At 38.2% G+C, this 22,500-nt stretch overlaps 1 protein-coding gene across 1 annotated transcript in view; it reads right to left on the reverse strand.

Moving 5' to 3' along the window:
- The window catches only part of Vps13D (vacuolar protein sorting 13D), a 328,982-nt gene that overhangs the window by 125,272 nt on the left and 181,210 nt on the right, over nucleotides 1–22,500 (reverse strand). Inside the window, exons 45-48 of the mRNA XM_070094401.1 lie at nucleotides 22,038–22,324; nucleotides 6,488–6,582; nucleotides 5,149–5,313; nucleotides 4,539–4,700 (exon numbers count right to left, since the gene is read on the reverse strand). Of these exons, the coding sequence (XP_069950502.1) occupies nucleotides 4,539–4,700; nucleotides 5,149–5,313; nucleotides 6,488–6,582; nucleotides 22,038–22,324 (709 nt within the window). The remainder of the gene's footprint in view (nucleotides 1–4,538; nucleotides 4,701–5,148; nucleotides 5,314–6,487; nucleotides 6,583–22,037; nucleotides 22,325–22,500) is intronic.

The raw sequence follows: 22,500 nt of genomic DNA on the forward strand, positions 1-22,500 counted from the left end.
CCTCCTTCCCCTCCTCCTCCTCCTCTCTCCTCCTCCTCTCTCCTCTCCCTCTCCCTCCTCCTCTCTCCTCCTCCTCTTCCTCCTCCTCCTTCCTCACCTCTCCCTCACCTCCTTCTCCTCCTCCTCCTTCCTCCTCCTCCTCCTTCCTCCTCCTCCCTCCTTCTCCTCCTCCTCCTTCCTCCTCCTCCATCATCATCATCATCATCATCATCATCATCATCATCATCATCATCATCATCTCATATCTCATCATCATCCTGTCATCATCATCATTATCATCATCATCATTTATCATCATCATCCATTTATCATCATCATCATTCCTCCTCATCATTGCTCATCATCATCATTCCTCATCATCATCATTCCATCATCATCATTCTGTCATCATCATCATTACTCATCATCATCATACTCATCATCATCATTGTCATCATCATCATTGTCATCATCATCATTCTCTTATCATCATCATTGTCATCATCATCATTTATCATCCATCTTCTCCTTGTCATCATCTCATTCCCTCATCATCATCATTTGTCATCATCATCAACCATCATCATCATCATTCCTCATCATCATCATTTGTCATCATCATCATTTATCATCATCCATCATTTTAATCATCATCATCATTATCATCATCCATCATTGTCATCATCATCATTCCTCATCATCATCATATCATCATCATCATTCCTCATCATCATCATTTGTCATCATCATCATTCCTCATCATCACCTCCATTATCATCCTCATCATTGTCATCATCATCATTGTCATCATCATCATTGTCATCATCATCATTTATCATCCTCATCATACCTCCATCATCATCATTGTCTCATCATCATTGTCCTCATCTCATTTGTCCATCATCACCATCATCATCATCATCATCATCATTGTCCTCATCATCATTGTCATCATCATCATTCCTCATCATCATCTGTATCCTCATCCTCATCATCATCTTCCTCCATCTCATCTAATAATCATCATCATTCCTCATCTCCATCATCATTGTCATCATCATCATCATCATCATCATCATCATCATCATCATCATTGTCATCTCCTCATTCTCATCATCATCATTGTCATCATCATCATTCTCCATCATCATCATTGTCATCATCATCATTCCTCATCATCATCATTTATCATCATCATCTTATGTCATCTCCTCATTAATCATCATCATCATTTCCTCATCTCCATCCATCATCATCATCATTATCATCATCATCATTTGTCATCATCATCTTTGTCATCATCATCTTTATGTCATCATCATCATTATCATCATCATCATTGTCATCATCATCATTATCTATCATCATCATCATCATCATCATCATTGTCATCATCAAGCCTTGTCATCATCATCATTGTCATCATCATCATTCTCATCATCATCATTAATCTCCTCATCTTATCATCATCATCCATTGTCATCATCATCATTATCATCATCATCTACCTCCTCATCTCATCATGTCATCATCATCTTATCATCATCATCATTTCCATCCATCATCATATCATCATCATCATTACTATCATCATTGTCATCATCATCATATCCTCATCATCATTGTCATCATCATCTGTCATCATCATCATTGTCATCATCATCATTGCCTCATCATCATCATTCCTCATCATCATCCATCCTCATCATCATCATCCTCATCCTCATCCTCCTCATCATCATCATCCTCATCATCATCATCATCATCATCATCATTTGTCATCATCATCTTTGTCATCATCATCATTGTCATCATCATCATTGTCATCATCATCATTTAATATCATCATCATTATCATCATCATCATTTATCATCATCATCATTATCATCATCATCATTATCATCATCATCATTCCTCATCATCATCGTGTCATCATCATCATTATCATCATCATCATTGTCATCATCATCATGTCATCATCATCATCTCATCATCATCATCATCCTTATCATCATCATCATTGTCATCATCATCATTGCCCCTCATCATCATCCATCCTCATCATCATTTTATCATCATCATCATTGTCATCTATCATTTAATATCATCCATCATTGTCATCATCATCATCATCATCATCATCATCATCATCATCATCATCATCATCATCATTATCATCATCATCCTTGTCATCATCATCATTATCATCATCATCATTCCTCATCATCATCATTTATCATCATCATCCTCTTCATCATCATCCTTGTCATCATCATCATTATCATCATCATCATTTAATCTATCATCATCCTTCATCCATCATCCATCCTCATATCATCATCATTCTCCTCATCATCATTCTATCATCATCATCATTGTCATCATCATCATTGTCATCATCATCTTCCTCATCATCATCATTTCCTCCATCATCATCATTGTCATCATCCTCATTTGTCCATCATATCATTGTCATCATCATCATTGTCATCATCATCATTCCTCATCATCATCATTGTCATCATCATCTACCTCCTCATCATCATCATTTGTCATCATCATCATTCCTCATCATCTCTCATTATCATCATCATCATTGTCTCATCATCATTATCATCATCATCATTATCATCATCCATCATCATCATCATTGTCCAATCATCCTCATTGTCATCATCATCCATCCTCATCATCATTCCTCATCTCCTCATTTGTCATCCATCATCATTGTCATCATCATCATTGTCATCTCTCTCCTCCTCTCTCCTCCCTCCTCCTCCTCCTCTCTCCTCTCCTCATTGCTCCTCCTCCTTGTCTCCTCCTCTCTGTCCTCTCTATCCTCTCCTTCCTCCTCTCCTTCCTCCTCTCCTTGTCTCTCCTGTCCTTCTCATCCTCCTTCTCCTCCTCCTTCTCTCCTCCTTCTCCTCCTCCCTTCTCCTCCTCCTTCTCCTCATCCTTCTCCTCCTCCTTCTCCTCCTCCTTCTCCTCCTCCTTCTCCTCCTCCTTCTCCTCCTCCTTCTCCTCCTCCTTCTCCTCCTCCTCCTCCTCCTCCTCCTCCTTGTGTGCGAGTGTGTGGCTTATAATTGTTTTGAGTCAGAAGTCGGCAGCTGTCAAAGTGACATATTATCTCATTAGTCACTACCCCTACCACTGTCAAAACAATGGGGTCGGAATGGGGTCGGATGCTCCTTCCCCTCCTCCATTCTATCTAATTATCTTTCTCCCTCATTCTATATCTTTCAATCTGTCTCTCTTTCTGTCTGCCTATCTCTGTCTCACAGGTACACATAAATACAAGTATACATAGTGTAAATTACCTAGGATAACCCAAGAAATCCAGACAAAGTGCTATACTCTGCTTGAAGATGTGAGTAAACGTGATGACACAGTCTTGTGGCTCTCTCTGAGACAGAGAGCTAGATGGACAGACAGGGAGCTTGACAGACAGACAAATAGACAGACAGAAATGTTTGTGTACCAGCAAAAACAAAGGGAGGCGATGGTCATGTAATATTACCCTCCTTTACGCTCATCAAAGTCAGCTCTTATCAGATGTTATCTCCCCTTATCTTGTCACTGTCATGGGGTGGACTTTTTTTTTTTTCTTGCTTCAAGGGAACAATATTATTACATCTTCTTCTTCCTCCTCCTCCTCCTCTTCTCCTCCTCCTCCTCCTCCTCCTCCTCTTCTTCCTTCCTTCCCTCCTCCTCCTCCTCCTCCTCCTCCTCCTCCTCCTCCATCGCTTTTGGTCTCAACCTCCTCCAAATCATGAAATTGATCTTCACTGACACTTCCATCTGTGTTAGAGCATCACTTGGGAAGAGAAGAGTCCCAGATTTGCTGGGGAATCACACATTTCTTACCACTAGACATGCTGAAAAATGACAACTGAAATGGCATTCCCACAATGCACCACTGGCTCCCCGATTTTTTTTATATGGTGCACACTGACCATGGAGACCCATTCTCTCACATGTGGGCCTAGCAGCTTTCTCCTGCTTGATTTGAAGCTGCTAGAATTTATGCGTATAAATACGTCAGAAACATTGGCTCGTAAGACGTATTTATACGTCGGAAACAGTCAAAGGGTTAATTCTGGACCCTATTTAGAAATTGGCCTTACTTGAATTGTGTATGAAACTGGCCAAATTACCAATTTCTGATCACTTTATTGAGTAGTTGAAATCAGTAAATGGACGGTTTCTTATACGCAGTTACTTGAACAAATGAAGTTGTAGCAAAATAGCTATGAGTTTGGTCAACTGGAACAATGGAAATGGCCGAATATAGGGCTCAAAGTGGGCGAAATCACTGATGCATAAATATCGCCGAGACCGCTAACTTCACGAAAGTGTAATTTCATAAGTTTTCCATCAAATTTCATACCTTTGGTGTCATTATCATTGGTAAAGGATTCTCTATCATTTCGTACGAAAAAATAATTTTTTTTTCTTAAATTCCTCGACACTGAGAGCAGGGGTCTCAACAATGAAAGGGTTAAGCTTGGAGGTATTCACTACCCTCTTGTTCCCTAATAACTTGTATGTAGCAACTTACCTATCTGGTGTAGATGTCACTGTAGCAAATGAAAGGTCACAGCCAGTGTCATTCTTCAGAGCAAAGGGTATAAATGGAGAACGACGGCGATATTCTCGAGGACTAACTACCATTGATGAATAGCCTTTTGCATTTGAAACCAAACTGCACTCTACATCTAACCTGTATAATTAAATAACTTTTTATTAGAGCATTAATATGATAATTTACTGATATCAGAGATTAATTATATCACATATAATGCTGGGAGCAAGGGGCTAGTAACTGCTTCTCCTGTATACACTACTAAATTTAAAAAGAAAAACTTTTGTTTTTCTTTTGAAGTCACCCTGCCTCGGTGGTATATGACTGGTTTGTTAAAAAAAATATGTATTATTTTCTTTATACACTGGCCCTCTCCCAACAAGGTAAAGTGACTCAAAAAAAGGAAACACATTCACTATCGATCAATAAATAGCTCTCTTACAAGAAATCCAGATATCACAATTCACACAACCTTCTGAACTGCAACATCCCCACACCCTCCTTCAGAGTGCCTCAAAATGTCTGTGGAAGGTGTATAAAATAATCAGTTCTATGGAATCCTGTGCCAACTTGACATAAGCCATACCTGTCTCTGTTATAATAGTCTAATGTCCAGTTATTTTTCACCATCTGGTAGAGCTCCAGTAGTGTGTGGGTGATGTTAACATTTACAGTATCATAAGTCTTCAAGTTTATAGTCAGTCGTTCTCCTTGATCATCGGGCTGACTTTTATTCCATTCTGCTTCACACCTGAAGGAAAACCCAATGATTTAAAAAAGAAGTCTTTCCAATAAATTGGAAGACGAGACTTGAGAAGTCAAATACAGCACAAAATACACTTCAATGGGTCTCTTATATTCAGTAAAAACAAAAAAAAATATTTCAATTTTGTTTTGCCAAGATAAGAGTTCGTTTTTCTTTTACCTTAGTTTTCATACAATATGAAAACTGTGTATTTGCATTTGATTTTTAAAAAAAATACATCAAGCTACAAAAACATATCCTAGAACAGTCTAATACAATTATCTGAAACTATTAATTACCCTCAACCACTAGGTATCACCTGATTAGATCATTTTTTTACACAGGTCAATTTTACAGGCTAATAGCCGTTATCCTACCTCAGCTCATTTCAAAGCCCAGCCCTATCTAAAGTATGTATACTACCCCCCCAGGATGCAACCCATAATAGTCACCTAGCACTGCTAGGTGAACAGAGGCAGCAGGTGTAAGGAAACATGCCTAATGTTAAAGCTGTGTATTCAAACTACATTGTAAAAGAAACTATTGGTGCCTTTGAAGATGCCTTGACATCTTTAAGCACAACTTGACATCTTCAAAGAGGCTCATGACACTTTCAAAGATGTCAGTAGAGTACATATTTAATGGGAAGACAGCTGAGGGGGGTCAGTATAACGTTGACTTGTGCCTCCATGGTGGCCATACCCTCTGGCAGTTAATACTGCCTGCCAATGAGAAAAAACATTGTAAAAAGAATGAGGATTGTCTCGCAACCTTAAGCAAACTAGGACAGAAAAATACATGCTACAACATACAGTGTGAAACTAGTATGTTGATGGAGAGAATGGAGATAATGAGGAAGAGATGCAGTATGAAAGTACTGTACACAAAAGACTTATCAATGAGGAAAGGATGCCCTTGCAACCTCTCGATAGTAGTGCTTCCATGACCAGGTGAGCAGTAAATAAATAAAAGAAAGGTAGAAATTAAAGAAGAAAAATGCCTTTGTTAAGCTTACTGCTTAGGGGATACATTGCACAAATTAGTACATAATGATTTAAATCTTGGGACTCTGAAAGATGTCCTGTCATCAATACCAGATTTAAAAAAATGTGCTATATAATTTACATAAAGAATTTAAAATAAAAGTAAAAATAATTAGTAATATTTTATTTTAACTTACAGCCAGGGTTCCAAAAATGGCTCCCAGCCAGAGAGAGCACGGTTATAGTAATCAACTGAGCAAGAGCAGCTTGCAGAACCTTGCCCTTGCCAGTCCTGAAAAAATATAACATGTTTGGTAAGCATGAATCCAGTTTCAATACCTTTAATTACAAACATAAAAGCTTGTAGAAAGTAAACACAAATGTAGTACAATGCTATCCTTTATTGACAGTGTTTCACCCATGCATTGCACTTAATCAGATTGAACAGATCTACCCGAGCAGAGAGTATGTGAATATATATAGGAAGCATGCATGTATATATAGGAAGAACATGTGAGCGTGTTATATAGGAGTGATTGGAGACGAATGGTTTTTGGGACCTGACGAGCTGTTCGAGCGTGAGCAGGGTAATATTTTGTGAAGGGATTCAGGAAAACCAGTTGATCAGACTTGAGTCCTGGAGGTGGGAAGCACAATGCCTGTACTTTAAAGGAGGGGGTTTGGGATATTGGCTGTTAGGAGTGACATCTAAACAGTCATATCTGAGTACCTCTGCAAAGACAGTGATATTGTGTGAATGATAATGAAAGTGTTTTCCTCTTTTTGGTCACCCTGCCTCACATGTTATTATATATATATATATATACAGTGGACCCCAGTTAACGAACTTTTTTCATTCCAGTAGTATGTTCAGGTGCCAGTACTGACCGAATTTTTTTCCCATAAGGAATATTGTGAAGTAGATTAGTCCATTTCAGACCCCCCAAACATACACGCATACAAACGCACTACATAAATACACTTACATAATTGGTCGCTTTTGGAGGTGATCGTTAAGCGGGGGTCCACTGTATGTATGTATGTATATATATATATATATATATATATATATATATATATATATATATATATATATATATATATATATATATATATATATATATATATATATATATATATATATATATATATATATATATATATATATATATATATATATATATATATATATATATATATATATATATATATATATATATATATATATATATATATATATATATATATATATATATATATATATATATATATATATATATATATATATATATATATATATATTTATATATATATATATATATATATATATATATATATATATATATATATATATATATATATATATATATATATATATATATATATATATATATACAGTGGAGATGTCCTGTTTAAGGGCAATGTGGTGGTAAATATTATGCAGAAAATTCGGAGTGTGGAAATTAGGAAAAGGTGTGGAGTTAATAAAATTATTAGTCAGAGGGCAGAAGAGGGGTTGTTGAGGTGGTTTGGTCATTTAGAGAGAATGGATCAAAGTAGAATGACATGGAAAGCATATAAATCTATAGGGAAGGAAGGCGGGGTAGGGTCAGTTCCTCGAAAGGGTTGGAGAGGGGGAGGGGGTAAAGGAGGTTTTGTGGAGTAAGGGGCTTGGACTTCCAGCAAGCGTGCGTAGGCGTGTTAGATAGGAGTGAATGGAGACGAATGATACTTGGGACCTGACGATCTGTTGGAGTGTGAGCAGGGTAATATTTAGTGAAGGGATTCAGGGAAACCGGTTATTTTCATATAGTCGGACTTGAGTCCTGGAAATGGGAAGTACAATGCCTGCACTTTAAAGGAGGGGTTTGGGATATTGGCAGTTTGGAGGGATATGTTGTGTATCTTTATATGTGTATGCTTCTAGACTGTTGTATTCTGAGCACCTCTGCAAAAACAGTGATAATGTGCGAGTGTGGTGAAAGTGTTGAATGATGATGAAAGTATTTTCTTTTTGGGGATTTTCTTTCTTTTTTTTTTTTTTGGGTCACCCTGCCTCGGTGGGAGACGGCCGACTTGTTGAAAAAAAAAAAAAAAAAAAAAAAAAATATATATATATATATATAGATAGATAGATAGATAGATAGATAGAGATAGAGATATAGAGAGAGAGATATAGAGAGAGAGATATATATAGAGAGAGAGAGATATAGAGATATAGAGAGAGAGAGAGATATAGAGAGAGAGATATATAGAGAGAGAGAGAGATATAGAGATATAGAGAGAGAGAGAGATATAGAGAGAGATATAGAGAGATAGAGAGATAGATAGATATAGATAGAGAGAGAGAGAGAGATAGATAGAGAGAGATAGAGAGAGATAGAGATAGAGAGAGAGAGAGAGAGAGAGAGAGAGAGATAGAGAGAGATAGAGAGAGATAGAGAGAGATAGAGAGAGATAGAGAGAGATAGAGAGAGATAGAGAGAGATAGAGAGAGATAGAGAGAGATAGAGAGAGAGAGAGATAGAGAGATAGAGAGATGGAGAGAGAGAGAGAGAGAGAGAGAGAGAGAGAGAGAGAGAGAGAGAGAGAGAGAGAGAGAGAGAGAGAGAGAGAGAGAGAGAGAGAGAGAGAGAGAGAGAGAGAGAGAGAGAGAAAGCATAGTGGCATGAAGTGTCAGGTGAGGAATGTTGAAGTTGATGACTAAAGACACCTACAAACTTCTCACACACACACCAAGTAGACAACCTAACCAAAACTTTTCTTTGCAAGAATTGCCTCATTCTAAAGGACTCAGAACAAGTGAAGAAACCTCTGCACACCATTGCCAGCAACCCCAAACCTGCCATAATGTGTGATGTGCCAAAAACTCACAAGCCAGGAATTCCATCAAGAGGTCTCTCCCCTTTGGAATAGGTAGTGCCCCCACCAACTCACAGGAATTTATTGCTAAACACCTATTGGGCACAATTAGTCGAGCATATCTTAAACACTCTGGTGATCTCAATCGCATCCATAACATTAACATCAGAAACAAGAAACTCTCCAGTCTAGATGTAACATTGCTATTTACCAAGGTACCCACAACACAAGCCATTGATCTCCTGCTACTGAAAATTGTTCCAGCCATCAATTTCATCAACCTTGTTGAGCTGTGTGTTGGTTTCACATGTTTATCTTTTGAAAATGATCTTTTTCAACGCTTTTGAAATGCCAGTGGGTTCTCCACATGGTGCTGTACTGGCAAAACTATACATGGAACATCTAGAAGCCAAGTGGTTTTCCTCTATTATTCCCTCTTCAGTCACCTGGCTCCATTATGCTGACAACATTCTCATCACAACTCCAAGATGCTTCAACCCTTCTGCTCTTCTGCTTAAGCTCAATAAAGTCGAGCCCTGAATCCAAGTCAATGAAATTCTTCTTTCATTCATATTCTCTGCAAAACTGTCCATGAGCTTCATTTTAAAGTCTACTGGAGATTGACCAACCAACATGATTACCATTTCTACTCTCACCACAATACCAAAACTAAACTTACCAAATCATAGGAGTCTTCCTTCATGCTCTCCGAATCTGCAGTAGTGAATTTCTTAAGAAAGAATGCTCTTTCACTGAACAAGTATTTTCTAAGCTTCACTATCCTCATCACTTCATTAGAGACTGCAGAGGCCATCATATAACCTCTTCAACTCACCCAGACATGATACCACCAAGAGAATATATATATACAGTGGACCCCCAGTTTTTGGCCAGTGTGGAAATCGTACAATTCAGATTTCAAACACTTTTTTTGGCGAAATTACCCCCCAGGTTTCATACATCCACTCGGAAATCGTTGGTACCAGACACGTGCACCTGGGCTGCTCGTACGTTCATAACTCACTCTTGGGCACATCAAATGTCTTATTTTAGGTTAATATAGACATTTTCATTAATCCATCTATGATATTTTCTTCAAAATTATAAAAGAAACACATTCCAAAGCATATAAACATGCCTTTGTTACTCGTTCACTAAGAGTGCCCCTCAAGTCTTAACGCCATAGTTATAATAATACGTAATAATAATCACTCTTGGGCACATTAACCCTTTGACTGTCGCAAGCCCATTTCTGAAACTGTCATTCTATGTCGCAGAATATTTGAGAAAAAAAAAAATCCTATGAAATGACTGACATTCTTTTCCTCATGCTAATGACACCAAAAGTATGAAATTTGATGGAAAACCTACGGAATTATGCTCTCGTGAAGCGTCACAGCGATATATACACATCGGCGATTTCGCCAAATTTGAGCCCTATTTTCAGCCAATTCCATTGTTCCAGTCAACCAAACTCTCAGGTATTTCTTTAGAAATCCATTTGTTCTATCGACTGAGTACAAGAAACCGCCCATTTACTGATTTCAGCTACCCAATAAAGTGGTCAGAAATTGGCAATTTGGCCAATTTCATGGAAATTAAAAAAGATGCCAATTTCAAAATAAGGTCCAGAATAAACACTGCAGACATTTCTGGTACTAAAATAACATTTTCTCTGTTCATTAGTCATGTCTCCAGCCCCTCTTATATTACTCTTGCTTTCTACTTTGATTTTTTTATTCACACAAAAAATAGAAGATTTACTGTTATGCAGACTACTGCATTATTGTAAAAATGGAATAAATAATATCAGTGCACTTGTGAAAGAATATTAGGCCCACCAGTTGACATGTATTGGACACGTGGCATGATTTGTTTACTCTTGAACATTGGCAAAAATTGAACATTTCCGCTACTTTGAGCTCAATTTCAAGGTCATTTTCACCATGAAACTAATGAAAAATCATCTCTAATTCTGTATTACATTTTCCATTCTATCAAATGAGACCAAGAAAAAAAAATACACCTCAAAGTTGGCGTTTTAATCCAAAAACACGGTCGGAGTTTTTTTTCTCATTATGCATTGTGTGCCGCAGGATTTTTTTTCATACAGAGCACACTGACCACACAAGAACCATTCTCTCACATGTGGGCCTACCAGTTTTCTCCCACTTGACTTGAAGCCGCTAGAATTTTTGAGTATATATACGTCTGAAACACTGGCTCATAAGACGTATATATACGGCCGAAACAGTCAAAGGGTTAAATGTCTTATTTTACATTAATATAGATATTTTTTCATTAATCCATCTATGATATTTTCTTCAAAATTATATAAGAAACACGTTACATAGCCTATAAACATGCAATGTTTATATGCAATCGAGTGATGAGTCTGTGGAGGGAAAACATGACGTTTTCTCTGGTCCAGCATTAGAGAAAACTGTGAATCTGCGTCTGCCCCAGTCACCACCCTTAATACGCATTTGTTTACAATTCTCGGCATGAATTATTCATTACTTCTCCTTTTGTTTATGATGGTATCTAAATGTAGTTGTTAGAAAAGATTAAACTCAGTGAACATGGCATGTCAATGGTATTAATACGGCCGTGGGCTGCAGTCTATGTAGCCAATAGGTATAGCCCATGTGGACTAGCTCTGCCCATGATGTAGTCCGCCTGGGACTACAAATAAATACTACTCACCTCTCGCCCTACATTAAGACTACAAATATTTTAAGTAATGAATGTGCTAACCACTGAAGAGCTGCAACACTATAGTTAATATTTTTGGGTGTCTGAAACAGATTAATTGGATTTACATTATTTCTTAGAGGAAATATTACTTCGGTTTTTGTCCATTTCAGATTTCAGCCGACCTTCTGGAACAAATTACTTACAAAAATTGGGGGTCTACTGTAGTTATCCCTACTGACTCCATTGTCAAACATCTCCAGTATCTTTTCCAGTACTGTATTATAAGTATCTACCTCTAAATCCACAGCAATCAAGGACATCACTAGTAAGGGACAACACCAGGTTCAATCTTCTACAGGGGGTATACATAATCTCTTCCAATGATTGAAACCAATTATACACAGGCAAAACATCCGGAGACCTCCAAACTCATATTTTGGAACACCTAATATTATGCCAGGAGAATGGATGACTTGAGGAACACTTGTGTTTTGCACCAAAACTCCCACAACCATTTAATTAACTAAAGAGATGCAAGGCTTATTGCCAGAAAAGAAGGCATCCAGAAATGCAGGATTCTGGAATCATCACTCATCTGTATATCCAATAATTTTAACCAGAACAATGGTTTTTACAACACAGCTGAACCTCTCACCAGAAAACTTCATTGTTACCCTACATAGCAACAGACCTACTGGCCATACAGGCACATCCTCCTTCCTTCTCAAATCCAAATTATTTTCAGCCATCAACTTCAATATTCCTCGCCCGACCCTTTTCATCACTATACTCCCTATACTCACATACTCTCTTCTCGGGTAGATCTGTTTGTGATTTGAATGGGCGAAATGTAGTCAATAAAGGATTGCATTATACAGTCCCCATTCCTTTATCCGAAATTCTGAAATTCGAAAAGTTCCAAAAACCGATGTTTTTTCATGGGGGTGCTACTAGGTCAGATGCCGTGCTCCTTCCTTAGTTGGATAAACATGTTAGGTTGGATAAATATATTAGGATGAATAAACATATGAGTGAGAGGGGTTGGATTTGAGTGGGACTTGCACATGAGTAAATAGAATTATCAAAGCTTAATGCTTGGGTAGCATTGAAAATTGGGTTGGACAAATATTCTGTTAGTGGGATGGATTGTGAAGGACCTGCCTCAATAACCATACTAGGCAGACTGCTCTACTCATCAACAAAGAACATAAGAAAGTTGTTAGGTAAGACACATATGCAACAGTTAGGTATCTTTATTTCGAAAAGTTTCGCCTACACAGTAGGCTTCTTCAGTCGAGTACAGAAAAGTACTCAACTGAAGAAGCCTACTGTGTAGGCAAAACTTTTTTTTTTTTTTTTTTTTTTTTCAACAAGTCGGCCGTCTCCCACCGAGGCAGGGTGACCCAAAAAAGAAAGAAAATCCCCAAAAAGAAAATACTTTCATCATCATTCAACACTTTCACCACACTCGCACATTATCACTGTTTTTGCAGAGGTGCTCAGAATACAACAGTCTAGAAGCATACACATATAAAGATACACAAACATATCCCTCCAAACTGCCAATATCCCAAAACCCCTCCTTTAAAGTGCAGGCATTGTACTTCCCATTTCCAGGACTCAAGTCCGACTATATGAAAATAACCGGTTTCCCTGAATCCCTTCACTAAATATTACCCTGCTCACACTCCAACAGATCGTCAGGTCCCAAGTACCATTCGTCTCCATTCACTCCTATCTAACACGCTCACGCACGCTTGCTGGAAGTCCAAGCCCCTTACCCACAAAACCTCCTTTACCCCCTCTCTCCAACCCTTTCGAGGACGACCCCTACCCCGCCTTCCTTCCCCTATAGATTTATATGCTTTCCATGTCATTCTACTTTGATCCATTCTCTCTAAATGACCAAACCACCTCAACAACCCCTCTTCTGCCCTCTGACTAATACTTTTATTAACTCCACACCTTCTCCTAATTTCCACACTCCGAATTTTCTGCATAATATTTACACCACACATTGCCCTTAAACAGGACATCTCCACTGCCTCCAACCGTCTCCTCGCTGCTGCATTTACCACCCAAGCTTCACACCCATATAAGAGTGTTGGTACTACTATACTTTCATACATTCCCTTCTTTGCCTCCATAGATAACATTTTTTGACTCCACATATACCTCAACGCACCACTCACCTTTTTTCCCTCATCAATTCTATGATTAACCTCATCCTTCATAAATCCATCCGCCGACACGTCAACTCCCAAGTATCTGAAAACATTCACTTCTTCCATACTCCTCCTCCCCAATTTGATATCCAATTTTTCTTTATCTAAATCATTTGACACCCTCATCACCTTACTCTTTTCTATGTTCACTTTCAACTTTCTACCTTTACACACACTCCCAAACTCATCCACTAACCTTTGCAATTTTTCTTTAGAATCTCCCATAAGCACAGTATCATCAGCAAAAAGTAACTGTGTCAATTCCCATTTTGAATTTGATTCCCCATAATTTAATCCCACCCCTCTCCCAAACACCCTAGCATTTACTTCCTTAACAACCCCATCTATAAATATATTAAACAACCATGGTGACATTACACATCCCTGTCTAAGACCTACTTTTACCGGGAAATAGTCTCCCTCTCTTCTACACACCCTAACCTGAGCCTCACTATCTTCATAAAAACTCTTTACAGCATTTAATAACTTACCACCTATTCCATATACTTGCAACATCTGCCACATTGCTCCTCTATCCACTCTATCATATGCCTTTTCTAAATCCATAAATGCAATAAAAACTTCCCTACCTTTATCTAAATACTGTTCACATATATGCTTCAATGTAAACACTTGATCTACACATCCCCTACCCACTCTGAAACCTCCTTGCTCATCCGCAATCCTACATTCTGTCTTACCTCTAATTCTTTCAATTATAACCCTACCGTACACTTTTCCTGGTATACTCAGTAAGCTTATTCCTCTATAATTTTTACAATCTCTTTTGTCCCCTTTCCCTTTATATAAAGGGACTATACATGCTCTCCGCCAATCCCTAGGTACCTTCCCCTCTTTCATACATTTATTGAACAAAAGTACCAACCACTCCAACACTATATCCCCCCCTGCTTTTAACATTTCTGTCATGATCCCATCAGTACCAGCTGCTTTACCCCCTTTCATTTTACGTAATGCCTCACGTACCTCCCCCACACTTACATTCTGCTCTTCTTCACTCCTAAAAGATGGTATACCTCCCTGACCAGTGCATGAAATTACTGCCTCTGTTTCTTCCTTAACATTTAAAAGTTCCTCAAAATATTCTCGCCATCTACCTAATACCTCCATCTCCCCATCTACTAACTCCCCTACTCTGTTTTTAACTGACAAATCCATATTTTCCCTTGGCTTTCTTAACTTGTTTAACTCACTCCAAAATTTTTTCTTATTTTCATTAAAATTTCTTGACAGTGCCTCTCCCACTCTATCATCTGCTCTCCTTTTGCACTCTCTCACCACTCTCTTTACCTTTCTTTTACTCTCCATATATTCTGCTCTTCTTATAACACTTCTGCTTTGTAAAAACCTCTCATAAGCTACCTTTTTCTCTTTTATCACACCCTTTACTTCATCATTCCACCAATCACTCCTCTTTCCTCCTGCACCCACCCTCCTATAACCACAAACTTCTGCCCCACATTCTAATACTGCATTTTTAAAACTATTCCAACCCTCTTCAACCCCCCCATTACTCATCTTTGCACTATCCCACCTTTCTGCCAATAGTCGCTTATATCTCACCCGAACTTCCTCCTCCCTTAGTTTATACACTTTCACCTCCCTCTTACTTGTTGTTGCCACCTTCCTCTTTTCCCATCTACCTCTTACTCTAACTGTAGCTACAACTAAATAATGATCCGATATATCAGTTGCCCCTCTATAAACATGTACATCCTGGAGCCTACCCATCAACCTTTTATCCACCAATACATAATCTAATAAACTACTTTCATTACGTGCTACATCATACCTTGTATATTTATTTATCCTCTTTTTCATAAAATATGTATTACTTATTACCAAATTTCTTTCTACACATAGCTCAATTAAAGGTTCCCCATTTACATTTACCCCTGGCACCCCAAATTTACCTACTACTCCCTCCATAACATTTTTACCCACTTTAGCATTGAAATCCCCAACCACCATTACTCTCACACTTGATTCAAAACTCCCCACGCATTCACTCAACATTTCCCAAAATCTCTCTCTCTCCTCTACACTTCTCTCTTCTCCAGGTGCATACACGCAAAACGTTTCGAAATAAAGATACCTAACTGTTGCGTATGTGTCTTACCTAACAACCTGTCGGTATTTTATACTATTTTAATGTTCGACATAAGAAAGGAGGAACACTGCAGTAGGCTTGTTGGCCCATACTTGGCAGGTCCTTAACAAATCCAACCCACTAACAAAATAAACACTACCCAGGCAATAAGCTTTGATAATTCTATTTACTCATGTGCAAGTCCCACTCAAATCCAACCCCTCTCACTCATGAAAATCTAAACACACAAACAGTATAATAGTAGGTAGTAGGTTGGTAGACAGCAACCACCCAGGGAGGTACTACCATCCTGCCAAGCGAGTGTAAAATGAAAGCCTGTAATTGTTTTACATGATGGTAGGATTGCTGGTGTCTTTTTTCTGTTTCATAAACATGCAAGATTTCAGGTACATCCTGCTACTTCTACTTACACTTAGGTCACACTACACATATATGTACAAGCATATATATACATACCCCTCTGGGTTTTCTTCTATTTTCTTTCTAGTTCTTGTTCTTGTTTATTTCCTCTTATCTCCATGGGAAAGTGGAACAGAATTCTTCCTCTGTAAGCCATGCGTGTTGTAAGAGGCAACTAAAATGCTGGGAGCAAGAGGCTAGTAACCCCTTCTCCTGTATATATTACTTAAATTTAAAAAGGAGAAACTTTTGTTTTTCCTTTTGGGCCACCCCACCTCAGTGGGATACAGCTGGTACGTTGAAAGAAACAGTATAATGTGATCCTGATACAAAGAATTCTTCAACACTTGTCCAACCTTTGGACGAAGACCTACTTAAACTAGTGGATGGTTCCACTATGACCCTGCCTCCTCCTGCTGCGCCTCACCTGACTACAGTATATAAGCCATGTCTATGGTCCTATGCTGTACTTTCTACAAGATTGATGGACTGAACACATCGACTCCAGACTGAGGAACTGATTACCTCAAACTCCTTCTCTCCTTACACTTTCCTGCTTTGTATTGGACTGATGAAGCCACTGTGTGGCGAAATGTTTCTTAAACAAAGATTCCCATATGTTGCATAAGTATCTCAATCTTCAACTTGTCAGTTTTTAAACCATTTATCACATCAATAAAAGTATTGGAAGGCAGCCTGCAAATTTGTAGGAATGACTGAACTACAAATCAGACATAAATTTACGCCAGTTTTCTCCATTTTTATGAAGGATCTGGCTGGATCCAGCATTCCCCTTAATCATGGCTTAATGGAAGCACTAACCTAATTCTCACTCTTCTTTGAGAATTTGTGCAGTAAGATGTGCTTAGTGTTTTTATTGTCTGGTCCACACTATTTTTTTCTAGAATTAGTGTAGTATAGGGAATAAAGTTATTAGCTAGCACTTTTAATTATTTTATTGATTATGTTTGCTTACCATTGTATAAGTTTGTTTATGTCCCAAGTGTGTTCATGTCCAATACTTAACCACATGCACAGTCGCTTTTATTAAATGTTCACTCAATCTTTAATCAATCTGTGTACCATAATACTCTGGGTACGGATGAGACAATACTGAAATTTTTGCCCATACCAATACCCAGTTTTAAACCAATACCAATACAGTCAAAATTAGCTGATTTTTTTTTTTTTTTTCAACAAGTCAGCCGTCTCCCACCAAGGCAGGGTGACCCAAAAAAGAAAGAAAATCCCCAAAAAGAAAATACTTTCATCATCATTCAACACTTTCACCACACTCACACATTATCACTGTTTTTGCAGAGGTGCTCAGAATACAACAGTTTAGAAGCATACACATATAAAGATACACAACATATCCCTCCAAACTGCCAATATCCCAAACCCCTCCTTTAAAGAGCAGGCATTGTACTTCCCATTTCCAGGACTCAAGTCCGACTATATGAAAATAACCGGTTTCCCTGAATCCCTTCACACTCCAACAGATTGTCAGGTCCCAAGTACCATTCGTCTCCATTCACTCCTATCTAACACACTTATGCACGCTTGCTGGAAGTCCAAGCCCCTCGCCCACAAAACCTCCTTTACCCCCTCTCTCCAACCTTTTCGAGGATGACCCCTACCCCGCCTTCCTTCCCCTATAGATTTATATGCATTCCATGTCATTCTACTTTGATCCATTCTCTCTAAATGACCAAACCACCTCAACAACCCCTCTTCTGCTCTCTGACTAATACTTTTATTAACTCCACACCTTTTCCTAATTTCCACACTCCAAATTTTCTGCATAATATTTACACCACACATTGCCCTTAAACAGGACATCTCCACTGCCTCCAACCGTCTCCTCGCTGCTGCATTTACCACCCAAGCTTCACACCCATATAAGAGTGTTGGTACTACTATACTTTCATACATTCCCTTCTTTGCCTCCATAGATAACGTTTTTTGACTCCACATATACCTCAACACACCACTCACCTTTTTTCCCTCATCAATTCTATGATTAACCTCATCCTTCATAAATCCATCCGCCGACACGTCAACTCCCAAGTATCTGAAAACATTCACTTCTTCCATACTCCTCCTCCCCAATTTGATATCCAATTTTTCTTTATCTAAATCATTTGATGCCCTCATCACCTTACTCTTTTCTATGTTCACTTTCAACTTTCTACCTTTACACACATTCCCAAACTCATCCACTAACCTTTGCAATTTTTCTTTAGAATCTCCCATAAGCACAGTATCATCAGCAAAAAGTAACTACACACATTCCCAAACTCATCCACTAACCTTTGCAATTTTTCTTTAGAATCTCCCATAAGCACAGTATCATCAGCAAAAAGTAACTGTGTCAATTCCTATTTTGAATTTGATTCCCCATAATTTAATCCCACCCCTCTCCCGAACACCCTAGCATTTACTTCCTTTACAACCCCATCTATAAATATATTAAACAACCATGGTGACATAACACATCCCTGTCTAAGACCTACTTTTACCGGGAAGTAGTCTCCCTCTCTTCTACACACCCTAACCTGAGCCTCACTATCCTCATAAAAACTCTTTACAGCATTTAATAACTTACCACCTATTCCATATACTTGCAACATCTGCCACATTGTTCCTCTATCCACTCTATCATATGCCTTTTCTAAATCCATAAATGCAATAAAAACTTCTCTACCTTTATCTAAATACTGTTCACATATATGCTTCAATGTAAACACTTGATCTACACATCCCCTACCCACTCTGAAACCTCCTTGCTCATCCGCAATCCTACATTCTGTCTTACCTCTAATTCTTTCAATTATAACCCTACCATATACTTTTCCTGGTATACTCAGTAAACTTATTCCTCTATAATTTTTACAATCTCTTTTGTCCCTTTTCCCTTTATATAAAGGGACTCTACATGCTCTCCGCCAATCCCTAGGTACCTTCCCCTCTTTCATACAATTATTAAACAAAAGTACCAACCACTCCAACACTATATCCCCCCCTGCTTTTAACATTTCTGTCATGATCCCATCAGTTCCAGCTGCTTTACCCCTTTTCATTCTACATAATGCCTCACGTACCCCCCCCACACTTACATTCTGCTCTTCTTCACTCCTAAAAGATGGTATACCTCCCTGACCAGTGCATGAAATTACTGCCTCTCTTTCTTCCTTAACATTTAGAAGTTCCTCAAAATATTCTCGCCATCTACCTAATACCTCCATCTCCCCATCTACTAACTCCCCTACTCTGTTTTTAACTGACAAATCCATACTTTCCCTAGGCTTTCTTAACTTGTTTAACTCACTCCAAAATTTTTTCTTATTTTCATTAAAATTTCTTGACAGTGCCTCTGCCACTCTATCATCTGCTCTCCTTTTGCACTCTCTCACCACTCTCTTTACCTTTCTTTTACTCTCCATATACTCTGCTCTTCTTATAACACTTCTGCTTTGTAAAAACCTCTCATAAGCTACCTTTTTCTCTTTTATCACACCCTTTACTTCATCATTCCACCAATCACTCCTCTTTCCTCCTGCCCCCACCCTCCTATAACCACAAACTTCTGGCCCACATTCTAATACTGCATTTTTAAAACTATTCCAACCCTCTTCAACCCCCCCACTACTCATCTTTGCACTAGCCCACCTTTCTGCCAATAGTCGCTTATATCTCACCCGAACTTCCTCCTCCCTTAGTTTATACACTTTCACCTCCCTCTTACTTGTTGTTGCCACCTTCCTCTTTTCCCATCTATCTCTTACTCTAACTGTAGCTACAACTAAATAATGATCTGATATATCAGTTGCCCCTCTATAAACATGTACATCCTGGAGCCTACCCATCAACCTTTTATCCACCAATACATAATCTAATAAACTACTTTCATTACGTGCTACATCATACCTTGTATATTTATTTATCCTCTTTTTCATAAAATATGTATTACTTATTACCAAATCTCTTTCTACACATAGCTCAATTAAAGGCTCCCCATTTACATTTACCCCTGGCACCCCAAATTTACCTACTACTCCCTCCATAACATTTTTACCCACTTTAGCATTGAAATCCCCAACCACCATTACTCTCACACTTGATTCAAAACTCCCCACGCATTCACTCAACATTTCCCAAAATCTCTCTCTCTCCTCTACACTTCTCTCTTCTCCAGGTGCATACACACTTATTATAACCCACTTTTCACATCCAATCTTTATTTTACTCCACATAATCCTTGAATTAATACATTTATAGTCCCTCTTTTCCTGCCATAGCTTATCCTTCAACATTATTGCTACTCCTTCTTTAGCTCTAACTCTATTTGAAACCCCTGACCTAATCCCATTTATTCCTCTCCATTGAAACTCTCCCACCCCCTTCAGCTTTGTTTCACTTAAAGCCAGGACATCCAGCTTCTTCTCATTCATAACATCCACAATCATCTCTTTCTTATCATTTGCACAACATCCACGCACATTCAGACTTCCCACTTTGACAATTTTCTTCTTCTTATTCTTTTCAGTAATCTTTACAGGAAAAGGGGTTACCAGCCCATTGTTCCCGGCATTTTAGTTGACTTTTACAACATGCATGGCTTACAGAGGAAAGATTCTTATTCCCGTTCCCCATGGATATAAAAGGAAAAGTAATAAGACCAAGAACTATTAAGATAAAATCAAAGAAAACTCAGATGAGTGTGTATAAATAAATGTGTACATGTATGTGTAGTGTGACCTAAGTGTAAGTAGAAGTAGCAAGACATACCTGTAATCTTGCATATTTATGAGACAGACAAAAGACATCAGCAATCCTACCATCATGTAAAACAATTACAGGCTTTCGTTGTACGCTCACTTGGCAGGACGGTAGTACCTCCCTGGGTGGCTGCTGTCTACCAGCCTACAACTCATTAGCTGAGATTGTTACCAATACCATCAAAATTAGCCAATACCTTGTGACACCGATAACACCAAAATTAGTCGTTACCTGATACTGATACCAATGCTTTGGTACACCTCTATTTATGAGACTACTACTAGTTGTTATTTACTGTTAAGAACATGAATTTTATTATTTATTACACTGTGTTTCACTAACACCCCATTTCACACACCCCCATCTAGAGTTCAACGCCATCCTAACTTGATATTCAAATATTTTTAGTCAAGGAGCTACCTAGTTTAAGTCCACTAGCTACAGTATTAGTTTCTTGCACATCCCAGTGTAACACTATTTTGAGCTTCATTTAGCCTCTTACATTCCCATTCCAATTAAACCCTATGACTAATAATATATACCCTTCAATTGTTAAAAAAAAATAGAGTACATCAATATACTGGTAGTTATCATTAGGGTTGAAATAGTGTACAGTGTAAAGTCAAATTTTCAAGGCAGTCAAGTCTTCACCTGCTTTAGGCCCAAGTGCGAGAGTGAAAATTCTAGCAGAGGTACATCACAGTCACCACAGTCATCAATAACACATATATTGACACTTCCTGTCTTGATTTCTATTGCATGGAAATTAATAGCACTCTTCTTATTTGCATCAGTTGGTGCTACTACAGGAGCATGTACTGGCAGGACATTGTTGGTCTGACAAAGAACTTCATCATCAAGACTTCCCTCACATTCTTCTAAATCATGTTTGTAGTCCATTTTTTTAAATCCAAGAGTTGAATGCTTGTCCACTTGGGCTGGTTAAAAAAGAAACACATGAGTACCAGGAGTCTCATTTTAATATCAGCTGGTTAGTGTCAATAGAAAAACTTTTTTGAGGGTGAAGATGTATGAAGGAAGCTCAATATTATGCAGTTTTGGTGTGTAGAAAATAAAACTGTGTATAATTCAGAGCTGAGGAGAGGATGCTGAG

The sequence above is a fragment of the Cherax quadricarinatus genome, chromosome 46, assembly GCF_038502225.1.
Source record: "Cherax quadricarinatus isolate ZL_2023a chromosome 46, ASM3850222v1, whole genome shotgun sequence".
Lineage (NCBI taxonomy): Eukaryota > Metazoa > Arthropoda > Malacostraca > Decapoda > Parastacidae > Cherax > Cherax quadricarinatus.